General features: G+C 50.2%; 1 protein-coding gene across 5 annotated transcripts in view; it reads right to left on the bottom strand.

The window, feature by feature from the left end:
• The window catches only part of LOC144799661 (blastomere cadherin-like), a 717,354-nt gene that overhangs the window by 78,741 nt on the left and 620,963 nt on the right, over nucleotides 1-17,650 (bottom strand). For 3 of the 5 annotated variants that reach the window (XM_078671127.1, XM_078671123.1, XM_078671125.1), the window contains 2 exons: nucleotides 15,745-15,890; nucleotides 13,602-13,826 (listed from right to left, as the gene is read on the bottom strand). In XM_078671127.1, coding sequence (XP_078527253.1) covers nucleotides 13,602-13,826; nucleotides 15,745-15,890 — 371 coding nt within the window. The remainder of the gene's footprint in view (nucleotides 1-13,601; nucleotides 13,827-15,744; nucleotides 15,891-17,650) is intronic. The other 2 variants (XM_078671124.1, XM_078671126.1) reach the window with 2 other exon arrangements.

Here is a 17,650-nt window from a genome sequence, read left to right as displayed (position 1 = left end):
ATACCGTTTTAGTGGAGGGACGACTGGCTGCCAAGATTACATCACAGCCTTCGGGGAGGAAGGTCGAAAGCTGTCACCGCTCAATCTCCAAGCAAGGAGGTGGAGGCTGGACAGGTTCAGGCGGAGGACCGTCCCCTGCTGCTGCGAAAGAAGATCCTCCCGAGGGGGCAATCTGATCGGAGGATCAATGGCCATGTGTAAGAGCTTAGGATATCATACTCTTCGAGCCCAGTCCGAAGCCAAAAGAATTATTTGGACTCTGTCGCGCTTGATCTTCTACAGCACTCTGGGTAAAAGTGGTATAAGTGAAAGGCATACAGAAGACTGCAACTCCTCTTGCAATGAAAAGCGTCGCTGAGCGAGTGCCGCCTTGGAAATTCCGAGGCGCAGAATTGCTGACATTGCGCGTTCTCTTCGGTGGCGAATAGATCAAACCAAGGCTCTCCCCACCACTGAAAGAGACCTTACCCCACATCCGAGTGACGACACCATTCGTGATCCATCATGCACCGGCAGCTGAGTTTGTCCGTCCTGGCGTTCAGAGAACCTGCTAGGTGTTGAACCACCAGGGACATGCCCTGATGTTACAGCCACTTCCAGAAACAATGTGCCTCCTGATATAGGGTCCACTAACCCCCCGCCCTGTTTGTTGCAGTACCACAAGGCGGTGGTGTTGTCAGTGAACACCTGCACTACTCTCCCTTTGACAGAAGGAAGGAATGCCTTCAGTGCAAGACTGATCGCCCGCAAGCTCCAGATGGCTGATGTGGAGCCCGGACTACGCCAGAAACCAGAGGCCTCTGATCTCCGCCTCTCCCATGTGGCCGCCCCACCCTAGAAGGGATGCATCTGTCACCACTGTAAACTCTGGCTGGGGAAGGGAAAGGGACCTGCCGTTGACCCAATCCTGGTTTGTTAGCCACCACTACAGTTGATGTGCAGTGCCCTCCGAGACCTGGATGCAATCTGAAAGATTCCCCTGATGCGGTGCCCACTGGAACTTCAGGTCTCACTACAGAGCCCGCATATGCACTTGGCATAGTCCAGCAGCAGCTTGCAGGAGGCCATGAGGCCCAGTAGCCTCAGGGTCATTCTGACCAAAACCCGGGATAGAGGCTGAAAGATCGGAATCATAGCCCGAATATCCCGGACTCACTGCTCGGGAGCATAATCCCGAAACTGCTCTGTGTCCAGAACCGCTCCGATGAAAAGGAGCTTCTAAGAGGGAATCAGGTGTGACTTTGGCACATTGATGGTGAACCCCAGTAAATACAGGAGGTCGGCCGTAGTCTGGAGGTGGGAAACGACAGCCTGGGGTGAGCTCTACTTCAACAGCCAGTCGTCGAGATAGGAGAAGACTGGAACCCATGATCTGCGCAGATGAGCTGCGACCACCGCCATCATCTTCGTGAACACCAGAGGGGCACTGGTAAGGCCAATGGGGAGCATGGTAAACTGAAAGTGCTCATGGCCAACCGTCAACCGTAGGTAACGCCGATGTGCCGGCAGGACGGAGATGGGAAAATAAGCGTCCTGCAAGTCCAACACTACCATCCAGTCTCCAGGGTCGAGGGCAGACAGGACCTGAGTCAGTATCAACATTTTGAACTTCTCCTTCCGGAGCGGTTGACGTTCCTGAGATCCAAGATAGGACGCAGGCCTTTTTCCTTCTTGGGCACCAGAAAGTAGTGGGAATAAGAACCACGACCTACTTATAGGGCAGGAACTAGCTTTGATGGCTCCTGTGGCCAAGAGAGGCATAACTTCCTGTTGGAGAAGGCCCAGGTGATCCTCCGACATGCGATGGAATTGAGGTGGCATGGATGGAGGGATAGTCTCGAAGGGGAGGAAGTAGCTCCTTTGGACTATCTGCAAAACCCACCTGTCCGATGTGATGTTGAGGCAGTGGAGGAGGTGATGTCGAATGCTGCTGCCCACTGGTGATTGGTGGCCCTAAAAGCTCGAGGTTTAATGCCTCGGCCGCACTACGCAACATCACTGCATATGACGCACCCTCCTCCGTAGCCACTGTAGGGAAAGAAAGCAGGCCAAGATCTGGGGAAGTTTCCAGACCACTGGCCTCACCAAACTCCTCTCTCCAGTCAGACCCCTGACAGTCCTCCTCGCCCTCCTCTGGTAGCCACTGAGGGCGGTAGGGAAAACCAAGGAGGAACAGGGGTACAAAAGTACTAGTCGGCGCCTGTCCCGATGTCGAGTGATGTCGGTCCGGCTCCGTGTACACACTGAGGGGGAGGCTGCGGTCGACGTCGGCTGGGGACACAAACGGTGTCGGAGGGGGTGGAGGTGTCACCGATGGATTCAGCGCCAGAGGAGGTGTCACGAGGTCGACTGGTGCCGGTCCGGATCCAGGCCTGGATCCCTAGAGACCCTGCGGTGCTGGAGCCGAAGCCACCAGCATCGAAGGCCTAGAGCCCCCAGCCGAGTCCATGGGCCCTGCCGCACACCGGCGGAGTCGAGCTGCCCAAAAATAGAATGGAGGGCTTCGTAAAAATGACAACATTGGGCAGGAGTCGCCCCAGCTCCCCGAAAGGGAGGGAGGCTCGGGGACGACCCAATAGGCTCTGCGAGCAGAGCTGGGCGACTACCACCGCATCCCGCGTCACTTCAGCTGACGGACAGGGAGAACGCGAAGAGCGATGGTGCTTCTTCACCTTCTTTTTGTGCTTCGACTTACCCGAAGACGAAGACTTCATCGAGGAGTGGTGGTGATGGCTCCGCGACCGGTCCTGCGACCTCCCTGTCGGCCGGGCACTCAAGCAGTGGGGAGCCAACTGCCGGGCCTCCAGAAGCTTTCGGGACCACTCCAACAAAGGCTTTGGGCCATGGCCCGGCTGCCGGAGCACAACTTTGGGACGTGGTCGTGCTCCAGGCAATAGAGGCAAACAAGATGGGGGTCCGTAACTGACATCAGCTTGTGACAGGAGTCACAAGGCTTGAAGCCGGTCCACCGAGATGACATCCCTGTGCACCAGGAGTCAAAACAACTCAAAGACGTCAACAAAAAGTTGCAAAAATAGAGTAAAAAAGTGACTCAAGGTACCGCTCTTTCCAGATCATCGCTGGCTGGTGCGGAAAAGAAAGAACTGATGTCACCGCGCAGGGTTGGCGTCTAAGTAGATACCGCACCGTCATTCCGGCGACCACAATGCCACCTACCGACATGTATGGATGCTGCTGAAGAAAAATTCTCCAGATCCAGTCTGACGCCTAGGAGTAATTCTATGGTGAGGAATCCATAACTAATTGTCTCTTTGAGGTAGTGGCAATTTTAACCACCGTTCAACGTTATGCTCCAGTCTCTCAACCACCGGGCCGTAGTTGAGCTGTAGTATGTGGTGGGCATTCCTGTGGTTATGCATGCCAAGGTATTTGACAGAGTCCTCACACCATGCAAGGGGATATTCCGCTGTCCTATTACAGGGCGCCAGTGTCAATGGAAAGACCTCCGACTTTCCCCAATTAATGCAGAGGCCTGACAGGGCGTCATACCTGGTGACTTCTTGAAGGAGTGGGGCAAAATTGTCATCAGGATGCCGCACATACAGTTTAATGTCATAGGCATATAGAGTGATGAGTAGGGGACCGGTGTTAAACTGCAAGCCGCGATGAAGATGCTCCTCCTGTAAGTGCCGTACCAAAGGATCCAGTTCCACGACGAACAATAATGGGGAAAGCGGACACCCCTGCTGTGTTCCCCCTTGTGAGTGGGAATGGGGATGTTAGTGTGCCATTCAGGCGGGTGCGAGCTATGGGTTGTGTATACAATAACTTAATGACTGTCAGGGATCGTTCCGGTATCCTGAGTCGGCCCAGCGTGGCATATAAAAATGGCCACTCGAGCGAGTCGAAATCCTTCTCCGCATCGAACAGCATGGCCACTGTGGGGACTGAAGGAGAAATTCTGTGCAAAGTGCCAAACAATGTGCAGCGGTTCAGGGCAGTCGACTTGTGCGGGATGAATCCCGACTGGGCGGGCGAGATCAGAATGGTCGACGATTAGAGCAAGCCGTGTTGCCAGTATCTTGTCTAATAGTTTGTTTTAAAAATTTAAGAGGGAGAGCGGCCTTTATGACTCGTGGGTCTTTTCCAGGCTTAGGGAGGAGTATTATAACCGCCTCCCGCAGCGTGGGCGGGAGCTCTCCCAACTCCACCGCCTCCTGATACACATCTATGAGGTGTGGGGCCAGGATCTCTTAATTTATTTAATAAAAGCTGCCAGAGAACCCATCTAGACCCTGTGCCCTGGAGAAGTCCATTGCGTCACCTCATCTTCCGTAAATGGTTCAGCCAAGAATTCACAATGTGCTTTTTCAAGCCAAACCAAGGAGATCTCATCTAAATAGTCAATATATGTTGTTGTGTCCACTGTGGCTCTGGATTTATATAAATCTGCGTAGTAAGCGAGCATCTCCTCAAGTATGCCTATGTTGCCTGTGATTCGCGTGCCACCCTGTCCACTTAATTCGGCTATGTATGTTTGTTTGCGGGATTGTCTCATTGACCTGGCTAGGGTCCTGCCTGGACTCTCCCCCTCCCTGTACCGCCCAGCTACGGCATATTTGTCCAGATAATGTGCCTCACATTCTGCAGCCTCAGTAAACTCGGCCATAAGAGATGCAGAACGCTGTAATGGGGAGGGGGTGGTGGGGATAGGGCAGCATCGCTGCAGTCAATCTCCGCCAACTGCGACTCCAGCTGTGACAATGTGCGACGTAGGTCCCTGAGCACCCCGGCGCTCTTTGAGATGCAAACTCCCCTGGTGTAAGCTTTAAAAGCCTCCCATAGGGTAGCTTTAGTGGTCACGGGGCCGGTGTTGAGTACAAAATATTCCACTATTGCGTTCCGAAGCTCTGATTCGAACACTGAATCCTGTAGGGCCATATCAGGGAATCTCCATGGCCTTTCAGTGCCTCCAGCACGCGGGACCTGCAGCTGCAGCAGAACCGGGAAGTGGTCTGAAAGTGTGCATGGTACATGTCGGACATGTCGGACAGCACCAACCCACAGTGCCACTCAGTGTCCATGTATTGTGTGGAGCAGATTAGTGGGTGTATTCATTCTGGTCAGAGCTGAGATGCCTCCATGCATCAATCAGACCATATGCTTCTCTAATGTCGGACAAGGAGCGCCTGGCTCTAGGCTTAGTGTCTGTGGTGGTGACTGTGCTGACCCTATCGGGTCGAGCAGCATGTTTAAATTCCTACCCAAACAAATCTGATCTGCCCCCATGTTTTCGATTTGTGTATGAATCGCACCAAAAAAGTCGGGATCGTAAACATTTTGAGCATAGACATTGTCTAAAAGCATGGAGTGCTCCAACAAACATCCCTTAACCAACTGGAATTGCCCCTCAGCATCTCTGTAAACCTCCACCTCCCAAAAAGGAACACGTTTTTGAATCAGTATGGCAACTCCTCTGGCATTGGAACTGTATGGCGGCCAACGTAGTCTGGACTGAGGGTGCCAAATGAGTCTCTTGTAAGAAAGCAACATCCACCTGATGCTTTTGTAAATAGATACTTGTTTACATTTACACATGTTATTAAGGCCCCTTACGTTCCATGACATCATCGTAATATAAGCTTCTGGTTGCACTCTTTTAACCATTAACTATACCAAAAGTATATGAACTGTAAGGACCTGAATAACTCTTACTGTACTGCGATTGAGACACTTGAATGAGCATTTCTTCCAAAACATTTTGAATCAACCCATCTCCTGCCCACCTCCCACCCATCGCCTGCATCAACCTTCGGGCGAAAAACCCAACCCGCTACTGAGAAATTCAAACATAAAAAGAAAATAAGCATTCTACAATACGGTAGTAAACCTAGGAAGTGCATCTTCACAAGGGAGGTGGCAACGCCACGCCGGTTCCCCGGTATTGTTGGATCAATACCTGTGAGGGTAAATGTGGTCGCCATGTGCGGCAGTCCCCGCCACACCGGCCTGTAAAATAAAGACTCCTGATCATCGTGGGTAGTCAAAGACACGTGAGCGGCCATCCACATCAACCTTAAAGACGGCGGGGTATAGCATCCCAAAACGCAGGCCTAATTTGCAAAGGTTCGCCTTGTCTCCTGTATATTTGCGTCGCTTTCTATCACTGTACCTGGCTCACTGCAACGGGGATTCCCCACCTCGGCTTGTTTGTGGTGGTGCGGCAGGGGGACTCCCATTAGAGGTTGTGACTCTCGGCCTGATGGCCAGCCCCCAGGCTCACCCGTGTGTAGAGTGCCACTCGGGCGCTCCCATACATTGTATTCACTGACCACGCATCCCCACACCCCTCAGGGCGGGTCCGCGCCGAGGGGATAAATAAACCTGCGGGAGACCGCTCGTGGTCTTCCCGCCTGTGCACTGTACCACTAGTCTAGTGTGTCATTTACTTAGCGAAGTTAAGGCCTACCTGCAATACGGCAGTCCCTACACTGGCGACGAGGCCGGTACCGGACCACGTGTGCCCGCCTGCTCCGAAGCGCACGGTGCCCACCCGCGGCGGTCACGCTCCGGTGCGAACTTTGTGTGGAGAAGGAGCGTGGGCCTGCTGTGCACCCCTACACGGCCCGCTACTATCCGCCGGCCGGTCCGAGCCTGCCCATGCGTATCCCGCCCGAGGGAGCGCTTTCAGCTGGCGGGCTCCCGGCGAAGACACAGCACAAGGGTGAGTGCGACGAGCGTCCCTCCCCGCCCCGGGAACGCCGAGTGCTTCCCCGCTGCGGCCCACCTGCATTCCTGGCGCCTCCTGCCAATTTCGACGGCCCGTAGCAGCCTGTCAGGCCACGAGCTGCTGAAGGGGAAGACGAGCCACACGTCGAAGGCCCCAGCCGAGGCTGACTACCACAGTGCCTGCGCCCTTCACGTCAACGCCAAGCACAGCACACACGTGCACGCCAACAGCGCTGGAGACACTCGAAGTGTCAGAACCACCCCGCAAGCGTGGGACAGACTGGCGAGCAGCTAGGGCAGGGCGGAAGCACACAATGCAAGGACAAGCCAATCCAAACAAGCATTGGCCACACCAACAGGAAGAAAATACAGACACTAAAGCAAACATTGGCCACGCCGAACTGAAAAAGGGACAAGAAGTGAGAACACTGGCACAGTCACTCACCGGCAAACACGTTGCCCCGCACAGCCTTGAGACCCTGTAGAAACACGCAGGAGGGAAAGAGGGCCTCACACCCCAGCAGGCGGCCAGTGGCGCAGCGTGAGACCACGCACACCCACATTTGCGGCCAGAAGGAACCGTTGACGCAGGCTATCACAGAGCGACGTTCAAGCAGGTCACAGCGCCGCCATGAGCGTTCAGGCGCCAACAGCAACAGCGCCAGCAGCGGTGGCGGCAGCAGCCGCACAGCAGGGAGCGGGAGACAATCCTGGGCCAGCGATGAGACCCCCACCACCGACGAACACCCACACCGCGGTAGCACCACTGCCCCCATTTAGCGAATCTGCTGACCCGGCGACTGCAGCCCCCTGATGGAAGGCATGGGTAGGGAGGCTCAACCACTACTTTAAAGGGACTCGTGAAACCGACGGAACAGTCAAGAGGTCGCTCCTCATCTACTACGGGGGAGAGGAGATCTACGACTTGTTTGAAACCCTCCCAAACCCTGGAGAAGAGGACGACTATGACGCGGCAGTCAATGCGCTGAACGCACACTTTAATCCACAGCTCAACAATGACTTTGCAAAGTTCAAATTCAAGAGGGCTTGGCAAACCGAATCAGAATCCGTCGACATGTTCTATGCAAGACTCCGCCGGCTGGCCAGCACGTGCCCCTTCACAGAGCCAAGAGAAGAGATCAGAGACCAGATCATCGTAGGATGCCGCTCCAAGCTACTGAGAAAACTGATACTACGTCAACCGGGCATCTCCCTCGACAAAATCCTAGTCCTGGCTCGGTCCCACGAACTGTCCGACGCTCGGGCGGAAGTGATGGAAGCAGCCCTGCATAACCCGGTGGCCACTCCGTCAACAACCAGGCTCCTGCCGATCAAGGAAGAAAAGGTGGACGCCATCCAGAGAAGGCCCACCCAAGCGAGCCAAGCACCAAAGCCCGCGCATAAGAACCAGTGCGGATACTGTGGAGAAGACCACCCCACGGAGGCCACGTGCAGGGCCAGGGGGAAGACATGCTCCTGCTGTGGGCGGCCAAACCATTACGCCAAAGTGTGCCGAGGAGGACGTTTTTGAGCAACAGCGCCCAGGGCCAGAAGCATGTCACAGCTGGTCCGTCAAGTGTCACTGGACGAACAGGCGCCACCACCTGACGATCAAGCTCAAGGGAGACGTCCCATGTATGAAGACGACGATGACGAGGAGGTGTTTGTCATCTCGTATGTCAACCGGGCGGGTACCAAGAGACGGCCCCCACCAATGTGCTCGATCACCATAGACGGCACCGACATACAGGCTCTAATAGACACAGGAGCCTCTGTAAATGTGATGGACTCGGACCAGTACGAGAAGCTTTCGCCAAAACCGGCACTTGCACCCTTGAGCGCAAGAATCTATACCTACGGAGGCACTGACCCCCTGCCGCTGCGAGGGGTCATCCAAACCACCATTGTGAGCGGGAAGCTCTCCACAAAGGCGAAATTCCACGTGACAGAAGGCAAGAAAGGGACCCTGCTCAGCTGTCACACGGCAGAGGATCTAGTGCTCGTCTTCTTTGCAAATCAAGTACACGAGTCCCACGCGGAGGCTCTACTCGGAGAGTTTCCGGAGCTCTTCCAGGGATTGGGGAAGCTCAAAGGAAAGAAATTCCGACTGCACATCGATACATCCGTACGACCGATAGCCCTCCGGCACCGGCGCGTGCCTTTCAATCTCAGGCCGCAGGTAGAGGAAGAGCTCAGAAAATTGGAGGAATTGGGAGTAATAGAAAAAGTATCCGGGCCCACCCCATGGGTGTCTCCCCTGGTCGTGGCCCCCAAACCTAACCAACCCGGAGCGATTGGACTGAGTGTCGACATGAGGCTGCCCAATACGGCGGTGAAGAGGGAGCGGCACATCACCCCAACAATGGACGACATAGTGGCTGACCTGAATGGCGCAAAGTGGTTCTCCAAACTCGACCTGAATGCGGGCTACCATCAACTAGAGCTGGAGCCGGAAAGTCGATACATAACCACTTTCTCGACTCATGTGGGGCTACGCCGCTACCGAAGACTCAGCTTTGGGGTATCCTCTGCCGCCGAGGTTTTCCAGAACGCAATTCGTGAGGTGCTGTCGGGACTACGTGGTATCATAAACCTCAGTGACGATATTCTGGTATATTCGGACACGCTCGAAGAACATCACGCACACTTGAGGGCGACGCTGCAGCGGCTGGCAGACAGCGGACTGACCCTGCACAAGTCTAAGTGCTCCTTCTACCAGGAAAGCATAGACTTCTCCGGGTACACCTTCACACGAGAAGGACTCCAGGTAGATCCAAAGAAAGCTGAAGCGATCAGAGCGGCGAGCACCCCACGGAACCCCACTGAGGTGAGGAGCTTTCTGGGCATGGCCACTTACTGCGGCCGATTCATCCCAAATTTGGCAGCAATGTCGGAGCCCCTGCGGACACTCACGTGCCAAGACTGGAAATGGGAATGGTCCGAGGCAGCAAACAAAGCGTTCAATGAGATCATACCAGTTTGCTCGACAAAACAGTGATGGCGTACTTCCAGCCCCAACGCAAGACAGAACTGGTCGTCGACGCGAGTCCGGTCGGACTTGGGGCGGTGCTCATGGAAGAACATGGTGCTGAGGTATGGAAGCCTGTTGCCTACGCCAGCAAGGCACTAACCGACACTGAGACGCGCTATGCGCAGATCGAACGTGAAGCGCTGGCCATTAAGTGGGCGTGCCAGCATTTCCACCTGTATCTATGCGGTCAAGTGTTCACAGTGGTCACCGACCACAAGCCACTGATACCACTGTTTGCAGGTTCGACCCGGCTGGCTCCCCCGCGTATTAAGCGATGGGCTGTGCAATTCCAAGGATATAACTTCAAAGTCGTGTTCCGCCCTTGGGCTCACAATCCTGCGGACTACCTCTCCCGACACCCTGAAGCAGGTGGCGCTGGACACACACCAGACGCTGCTCAAGGTATTGAGGCTTTCATCCATATGGTCTCGCAGTCTGCCTGTCCCAGAGCAATGACATTGGCCGAAATAGGTCGAGCCACATCAGAAGACGACACTCTGTCCAGGGTCAAGGAAGCGCTGGAAGGCAACAGTTGGGCGCACTTCATGGATGGAGCCCGAACCCTCCAGCTGGAGGTCCACCACGCTTGACAGCAACTATGGCAAGTGAGGCATGAGCTGAGCGTGGGGGAAGACGGCGTCGTCCTGAGGGGTCACCTAATCGTGGTACCAGAGAGTCTGCAGAAGAGGATTCTCGCTTTGGCCCACGTGGGACATCAAGGCACGGCCAAGACAAAATCGAGGCTGAGAAACAAGGTCTGGTTTCCAGCCATGGACACAATGGTGGACGAGATGGTGAGGTCATGCCATGCCTGCACTATCACCGGTGGAGATCCTGCACCGCACCCGTGATCACGGAGGAGCCATGCACAACTCCGTGGACGCACCTGAGTGTGGACTTCGGTAGTTTTCCCGATGGCCGCCACATGATGGTAGTCGTTGACTCGTTTCCAAAGTTCCCGATTGTGGAAGTCCTATCGTCAACAGCTTTTCCACAAGTGAAAACAGCCCTGGACCGGATCTTCGCACTGATGGGCATCCCAGCTGAGATCAAATCTGGCATCGGACCCCCCTTCCAGGGACAAGACTTCCAGGGATATCTAGAGAACCTCGCCATTCGACACCGAAAGATCACCCCACTGTGGCCCCAAGCCAACGGGGAGGTTGAAAGACTAATGAGGACTCTTAATCGCGCATTGCGCATCGCCGTAGACAATGGGGAAAGTCCGGAAACCGCACTTGACCAGTTTCTGGGGGCATATCGCCAAACACCTCATAGCACTACGAAGTGTGCTCCAGCCCATCTATTGTTCAAAAGAGCACCAAGGGACAGCATACCGGTGGGCCCAGAATGGGCTCCGGAACCGAGAAATGATGAAGCGATTCAGGCAAGAAGAGAAACAACCAATCGGAAAGCGAGTGAGGCGTGTCGTGCCCAAGAACGAACGCTTGCCTTAGGGGACTCGGTGGTGATCAAAGACCGACACCTCGGGCGGAAATTTAGAACGCCCTACGAACCTGAGGTCTGGACTGTTGAGAGGGTTAAGGGAACGATGGTGACGGCCCGAAGAGGAAATCAACTGGTCACTCGCAACGTCTCTAGCACTTGTTGGTGGTCACTGCGCCCCTCACAGCTGCGGCTCACCGATCTCTCCCCCAGTGTCCATGCGTGTTTGTCGTGGCGCCTGCCGGCACCGCACCACTACAGCCCGCGGCTTAGCATGCGAGTGTAGGCCCCACCACTCTTGGGCTTACGAGGTCGGGGAAGGCATCGATAGCGGGCCTCAGGGGGATCCGATGCAGCTCCAATCACCTCCGTAACCACTCCCACATCGTTGTTGACCGCGATGCTGCAGTGAACGCCACCCTGACAGCAGGAATATAGGGAATGACGGCGGAGCTCCAAGCCTACATGGCCATTACGGTCGGCAGCTTGGCCACGCCCCCGGTTTCTCAAAGTTAATTTTTAAGGAGTGCCTATAACTAGATAATATGTCCTAGATTCCGTGGCTCAATTACTTGAAACATACATTAACAAGGCTGAGTGTAGCAGAGCTTATTTCTAACCCAGACCTTGTAGATGTTACTCTTAAAGAGCTTGTAAAAACTCTGTTCTTTAATTTTTGCACCATTGCCCTTAATAAGACGGCACAACCATGCAATCGGTCGCTAAGTACTCCAAATTGTCCCTTTCTTTGACTTTGGAACCTTATTTTATTTTAGGGAGTAATCCGCAATATAGATTTTACCTTATTTGATTGCATCTTAGTGCATTGAATTTTTTGGTAGTGTTTCCCCTGCAGGGCACGTGGTTTTCGAGCTCTCCCGAACTGCCCATGAGATAATTAGTCATATCAAAGCACCACACACTTCATGCTGTTTTGTTCTTTGTACAGTCCACTGCGAAAACAATTTTTGTCCCCCATCTTCTGGGCAGCTAACACTAAACTGGTATAATATGTCTACAGCAATTACGGTCTCCTCAAAGTTGGTATGTAGTTATTAATTACATTAGAATTGCTCTATTAATTAGGAAAACATATGGAGTATCTATTTTTAAGTAATTGCATTCAAAACCGGAATTTATATTTTATTTTGATTAAATGCTGATTTTATCTTGCTTTACTATGTACGAGGGCTAAAATTTGGTTAATGAATTTTAAAATTGTATATTTTATAATGATTTGCAATAACTTTGCTTCCTATTACACTAGTCACTTTTAGCTAACCGGTGGCAGGTGCTTTCTGGTATTGATGTTGTGGGAGTCATTTTAACTTATAGCATCGGTTCTTAACCTTTTGACTTCTTTGGATCCCCACTGAATCAGTACTGGAATCATTATTGGAAGCTGGGGACCCCCGGCGGAAGCAATTTCTATGACTTGAAATTCAAAACACTACACAAAAGTACAAAAAGTAGTATACACCAAACACCTGCTCAAATATTTGAATAGTTTGTGTAATTAACAATCAAATATAGAAAAGGTTTAAGAATATCAATGTTGCTTGCTTATTTGTTTATACTTTATTATTTTAATTGATTAATTTTACTATTTATTTTTGTGAAACAGTCGCAGACCCTGTGAGCAGGACTTGTGGGCCTTATGGGGTCCTCGGACCACAGGCTAAGAACCACGGACCTATAGTATATGTAGGCATGATTTACGTTACTTTTTAGGGCCCTTACAAGTTCATATATGGGACACATTTCATTATCTAGTGACTAATAGTGTTGAGAAGCCCAATAACTGCTATGAAAAGTCATGGTATGGGAGAGTTTTTGTAATCTTATATGATAATTTACTTGATATATGATGCACTTTTGAATCGATTCGATGTTTTATTATGTTTTGTGTGTTTTATTGTGTATATTTGTTAATGTATACTATAATGGCTTTATAAGCCGAATAAAGAAATTTGATGATGATGACAAACAAATGAGGCAGATGAGAGTGCGTAAAAAACTGCAATGTTAATTTTGTGGTAGAATAGCCTATTGTAGAAGGGACTTGAGCAAACATCGTGGAGTACTGATCAGTTTGGCAATATAACAGCAATGGGTCTACAGTCTGCTTTAAGAGGGAAGCATCAGTATATTCATTAGCATGGTCCACTAGGTTACACTCATCACATGGATGCACCAAAACACTGCATGAGGGTTAGAATGTAACCAAGGACAGCGCTGAGACTGTGCGCTACTCCAATAACCTGAAGTTTAATAATATACTTTGCAAAGTATAAAGGTCCAAGGAGAGAAAGGGAGGTCATAAAACCGTTCCCCTTCAATAAAAGATAATGAACAATACTAGTTATCTTGTTTCATTGACTTTCCTGCCTTTGTCATACCTTGCCAACCCACTTCCTAGACAGTCCACAAATACCTTTCTCATTCATGTGCACGTCCCAGGTTGCTGCAGACTCGTTAGTTAATTCAGCTCGAAATGGATAGGTGTTTGGGGGTTGGTCCAGGTCAATGATAGTCAAAATCTGAGCCTCTGAATTATCAGTACAGACTGTGATCATGCGAGGATCGGGCACTGGTTCATTGTCGTTCACGTCCAGAAGGCGCAGGACAACAGTGACCGTGCCTGTTTCAGGTGGAGACCCTGCAGGAAACAAAGCATACCACTGACACAAAAGGCAAAGTCATCAACCGCCCACAATGCTTCAGGTTTACATGTACAGGCACTGCACAGCTGTCAAAGTAATATAATACAGGGTCACCTCCTTGTCAATACAAGTATTTGTTGGTCCAATACGTTGCCCATACAATGAGATGCCAATTAATAATGTCAACTCCTGTCCATGTAAAATCCCACATTTTAAATCCCACCTCCATTTCCCTGACACCCCACCCCAAATACCTTCACACTGTTGCATGTCAGAATGATGAATGAGAAAAAAGTTTTACATAGTAAGGTCTGTTCGACAGCTCCCCATCTACCTCTAGACATGTATGGAGGAAACACATTATAAACTCCTAGAAGTGGTTGAGTGGGTTTTGTCAAGAAGGGAGACAAGCAATGGCAAAGCTAACAGGGCTCATATTTAGGACCTATTGGCTCTGCCAATGCTGTTTTCTGACCCTGTGTAGCAATGGCCAGATATGGGAAACAAAGGGATCCACGTGCCTATGAAATGACAGGGTGCCCTTTTTGTATTTACTGATCCAAGATGAATCAATAAATTTGCTTCATGGTACGCCAAAAAAAGAGTACAATATAAAAAAAATAACACGTATTGGTAACAAGCATTCGCAAAGCCAATAGGTTTCGCCTATGCAACACTTCTTGGTGTTGTCAATGTTTTTTAAAGATGTTCGTGCACTCTAGCTATATTGACCATGACACACATGCAGTGACAGCCCACAGTGACTTGTGAGGGAGACCTCATAAAGCCATGTACACCCTAGCCACAGTGACCATGACAAACATTCAGTGGCAGCAAACAGTGACTTGTTGTGAGGGAAACCTCACAAAGCCATGTGCACCTTAGCCACAGTGACCATGACACACATTTAGTGACAGCCCATGTTGACTTGTTGTGAGGAGACATCCTAAAGCCATGTGCACTCCAGCCACAGTGACCATCTGTGTTCAAAATATGTTATTGAATTTTATAACAAGGCAAAGACAATACAAAAAATAGCACCAAGTGAAGTACTCATAGAATTATCTTTAGCATGAGCATTAATATATAATAAGGGAGGGGGAACATTTATATTATCATCAATATTTAGAAAATATTTATAAACATAGAGCTATATAATTATCAATTGGTTTCCCAAAAAAATGATAAGTAGAGATGCCATGCTTTAACACGTATCTGACGGGGTGCGGGAGCTACAAATATTCCACGTAGCAAGCCAATACAAAATATTAACAACTTCCATCCAGCTGTAGTGTTTTACCCACCTAGCCCCAATGAAGCGGCTTGTTCTTCCATGCATGGTCTTTATAAAGAGAATGCTTTAATTTCAGCCTCTACTTGAATATATTTTGTAACTATTTTACTGGTAAAATAACTTTTGTTAAAGAATACATTCTTGGCTGTGATTATATGCAGTCTTCCCACATTCTCTTACCACTCATACGGCATTCACAAGGAAAGCCGTATCCTTCTGAATGTTGCATTCTTTACTGGATAGCTTTATTTCAGACTCTTTTGTCTATATGACAAATTCATTTTAATGGTTTGTTTTCCAATCCATAATAATCCAGCAAAATCACTTTTCACCCTGAAGGAATAACAGTATGTCAAACCTTAGTCGCCAGGCCTAAAGAGATTAATAAATTATGACAGATTTAACAGCATATCTCCTTTTACAACTTCTGGGGTCGGGCACAAGGCAAAAGATAGTCAATGGTAATGAAATTAACTAATTTGCTTGTGATGGAAAACTAGGTTTGAAAATAAATAACCTTCCCGCATGATTTTATTTCACGGCCTATACGCTAACTTAAGACTGTGGTCTTTAAAAAGTTTTCATGCAAAGCCCCCTCACCCGCTCCAGCAAAACCATACCGTTATCCACTGCCAGAATTCCAATTGTGTAAGTGTCATTCATAACAAATCTTGTGTCCTCGCGATCCAGGTTACCTTTTCCTGTCAGGATGCCAGTTTCCGAATCAATGGTCAACCATTTGGCAGGGTCCTTACCCATGATGTACCTAAACAGAAAATAGACTGATTGAACCGTTTGACAGTAGTCCAGGTAACAAAAGAAAAGATTTACCTAAAATCAATTTAACATTGCTATCCCATTGTAAAGTATGAGGTGAATATAGTTGTAAAAGTCTCTAGTTTTGTGCATTTGGCAATAATTGGCAATATTGGATGCCACATATTTAAGTATCATATCACTAGGGTGACCTTAAACTGTTTAATGTTTTTTTAAGCGGTTGAGTGTTTCTGTAGGAAGATTCCAGACTTCTGGGCTTTAGAAAACTCAAGTCTTTGTGTGAATTGGCCTCCTACAGAAACATATTTAAAAGTTTCCTTCCAACAAATAGTGAAAGGCACATTTAACCTTATTTATTTTTACAGCTGGTGCAGTAACCAGGATCTTATTTGCCAGAAGTACTCTCACAAATTTGCGTGTTTTGACAAAGTATCACCTAAAGGACTCAAGTATCATGTGAACCAAGACGTAGACCCAAAGCTTATTTGTGAATCATAACAGGAGGACTTCAAATGTACCAATGGCAGACCTTCAACCAGTCATGTTCTGCAAACTATGAAAGGGAGGGTGTGGTCTGGCAAGATGGCTAGGTAGAAGTGCTTTCTGTAGCTCCCGGCATGGAGATTGAAATCCTGCAACATCCTGGGGGTTTTCTCACCTGCATGAGCCCCAGCTGCATCACTTTTGGTGACTATGAAGCCGGATCTCCAGCCCTGCCAGGTGCCACGTATCAGGCGTTAGGCTAACGCATTTCAGTGTGGTGATCCGCATCACTGCACTGAAATGGGAAATCACACATTATAGGCATAGTGCCTGCATCAACTGTCCGGCCATAGCGCTTCCATCCTGACTGAAACTAGCTGGCCAAGGCATGTGTGCTGAGTCCTGGCATGCAAAGTCTTGCTAATGGAAGCGACCTTAATACGCATGAGTGCCATTCTACGGTCTCCTGACTTCCATAGAGGCTGACACATGCAAATTTTCCCGCCAAGCCAAGGACTAAGGTAGCAGGCTGTGACGTTTCTCCCAGTTCTGTGTTAACTGGCAGCTAAGCTCTACATGAGCAGGATTTCAGAACCGAAACGTGCACTCGGGGAAGTTAAACGTTCTGATTTAGTCAATTACACATCAACCCTGAAATGAGTTCGAGGCACTAGCAGTGAGCAACTGGCAGTGGTCGAAGTGGGTGGAAAAAAATAGGGGAACCGTGGGCAAAGAATCAGAGGGCGGGAATAACCCAGGATTGGGTCATTGGGGGGAGTCAGAGGTGTGGCAGAAAGAGCAAAATATCCCAATTTTTAGGTCTCGCTGGTATAGCGCATGCGCTGCCCGGAGAGACATTTAGTAGGTGAATTTTTAAAGTGCTACAGGCTGGCCTAGCGCTTGCGTTCATGCGAGCGTGCACGAGCAGCCGCCATCTGTCTCCTCAGTCACGGGTCATTAAGTTGCTTGTTCCTTTCTTTCATGGCTCATTAAGACTTACAGCATGCTCTTCCACCCCCTTGCTCTCTGCCCTCACTACCCCTCCCACGCAGTCCTCCCTACCCCCTCCCACGCAGCCCTCCTCATCTGTAGCAGCCCCCTTCCCTGCCTAGCCTTTCCTCACGACCAACACATAAACACACAACACACACACAACCACACACAACTACTCACACACAACCAAACACACACAACCACACACAAAAACAACCACACCCCCAACCACAACCACACACAACCACACCCACAACCAGACCCACACACACA

This window comes from Lissotriton helveticus, chromosome 12 (assembly GCF_964261635.1).
Source record: "Lissotriton helveticus chromosome 12, aLisHel1.1, whole genome shotgun sequence".
Classification (NCBI taxonomy): Eukaryota; Metazoa; Chordata; class Amphibia; order Caudata; family Salamandridae; genus Lissotriton; species Lissotriton helveticus.
Note: the sequence above shows the minus strand (reverse complement) of the source record. Positions and strands in the feature narration are given on the sequence as shown.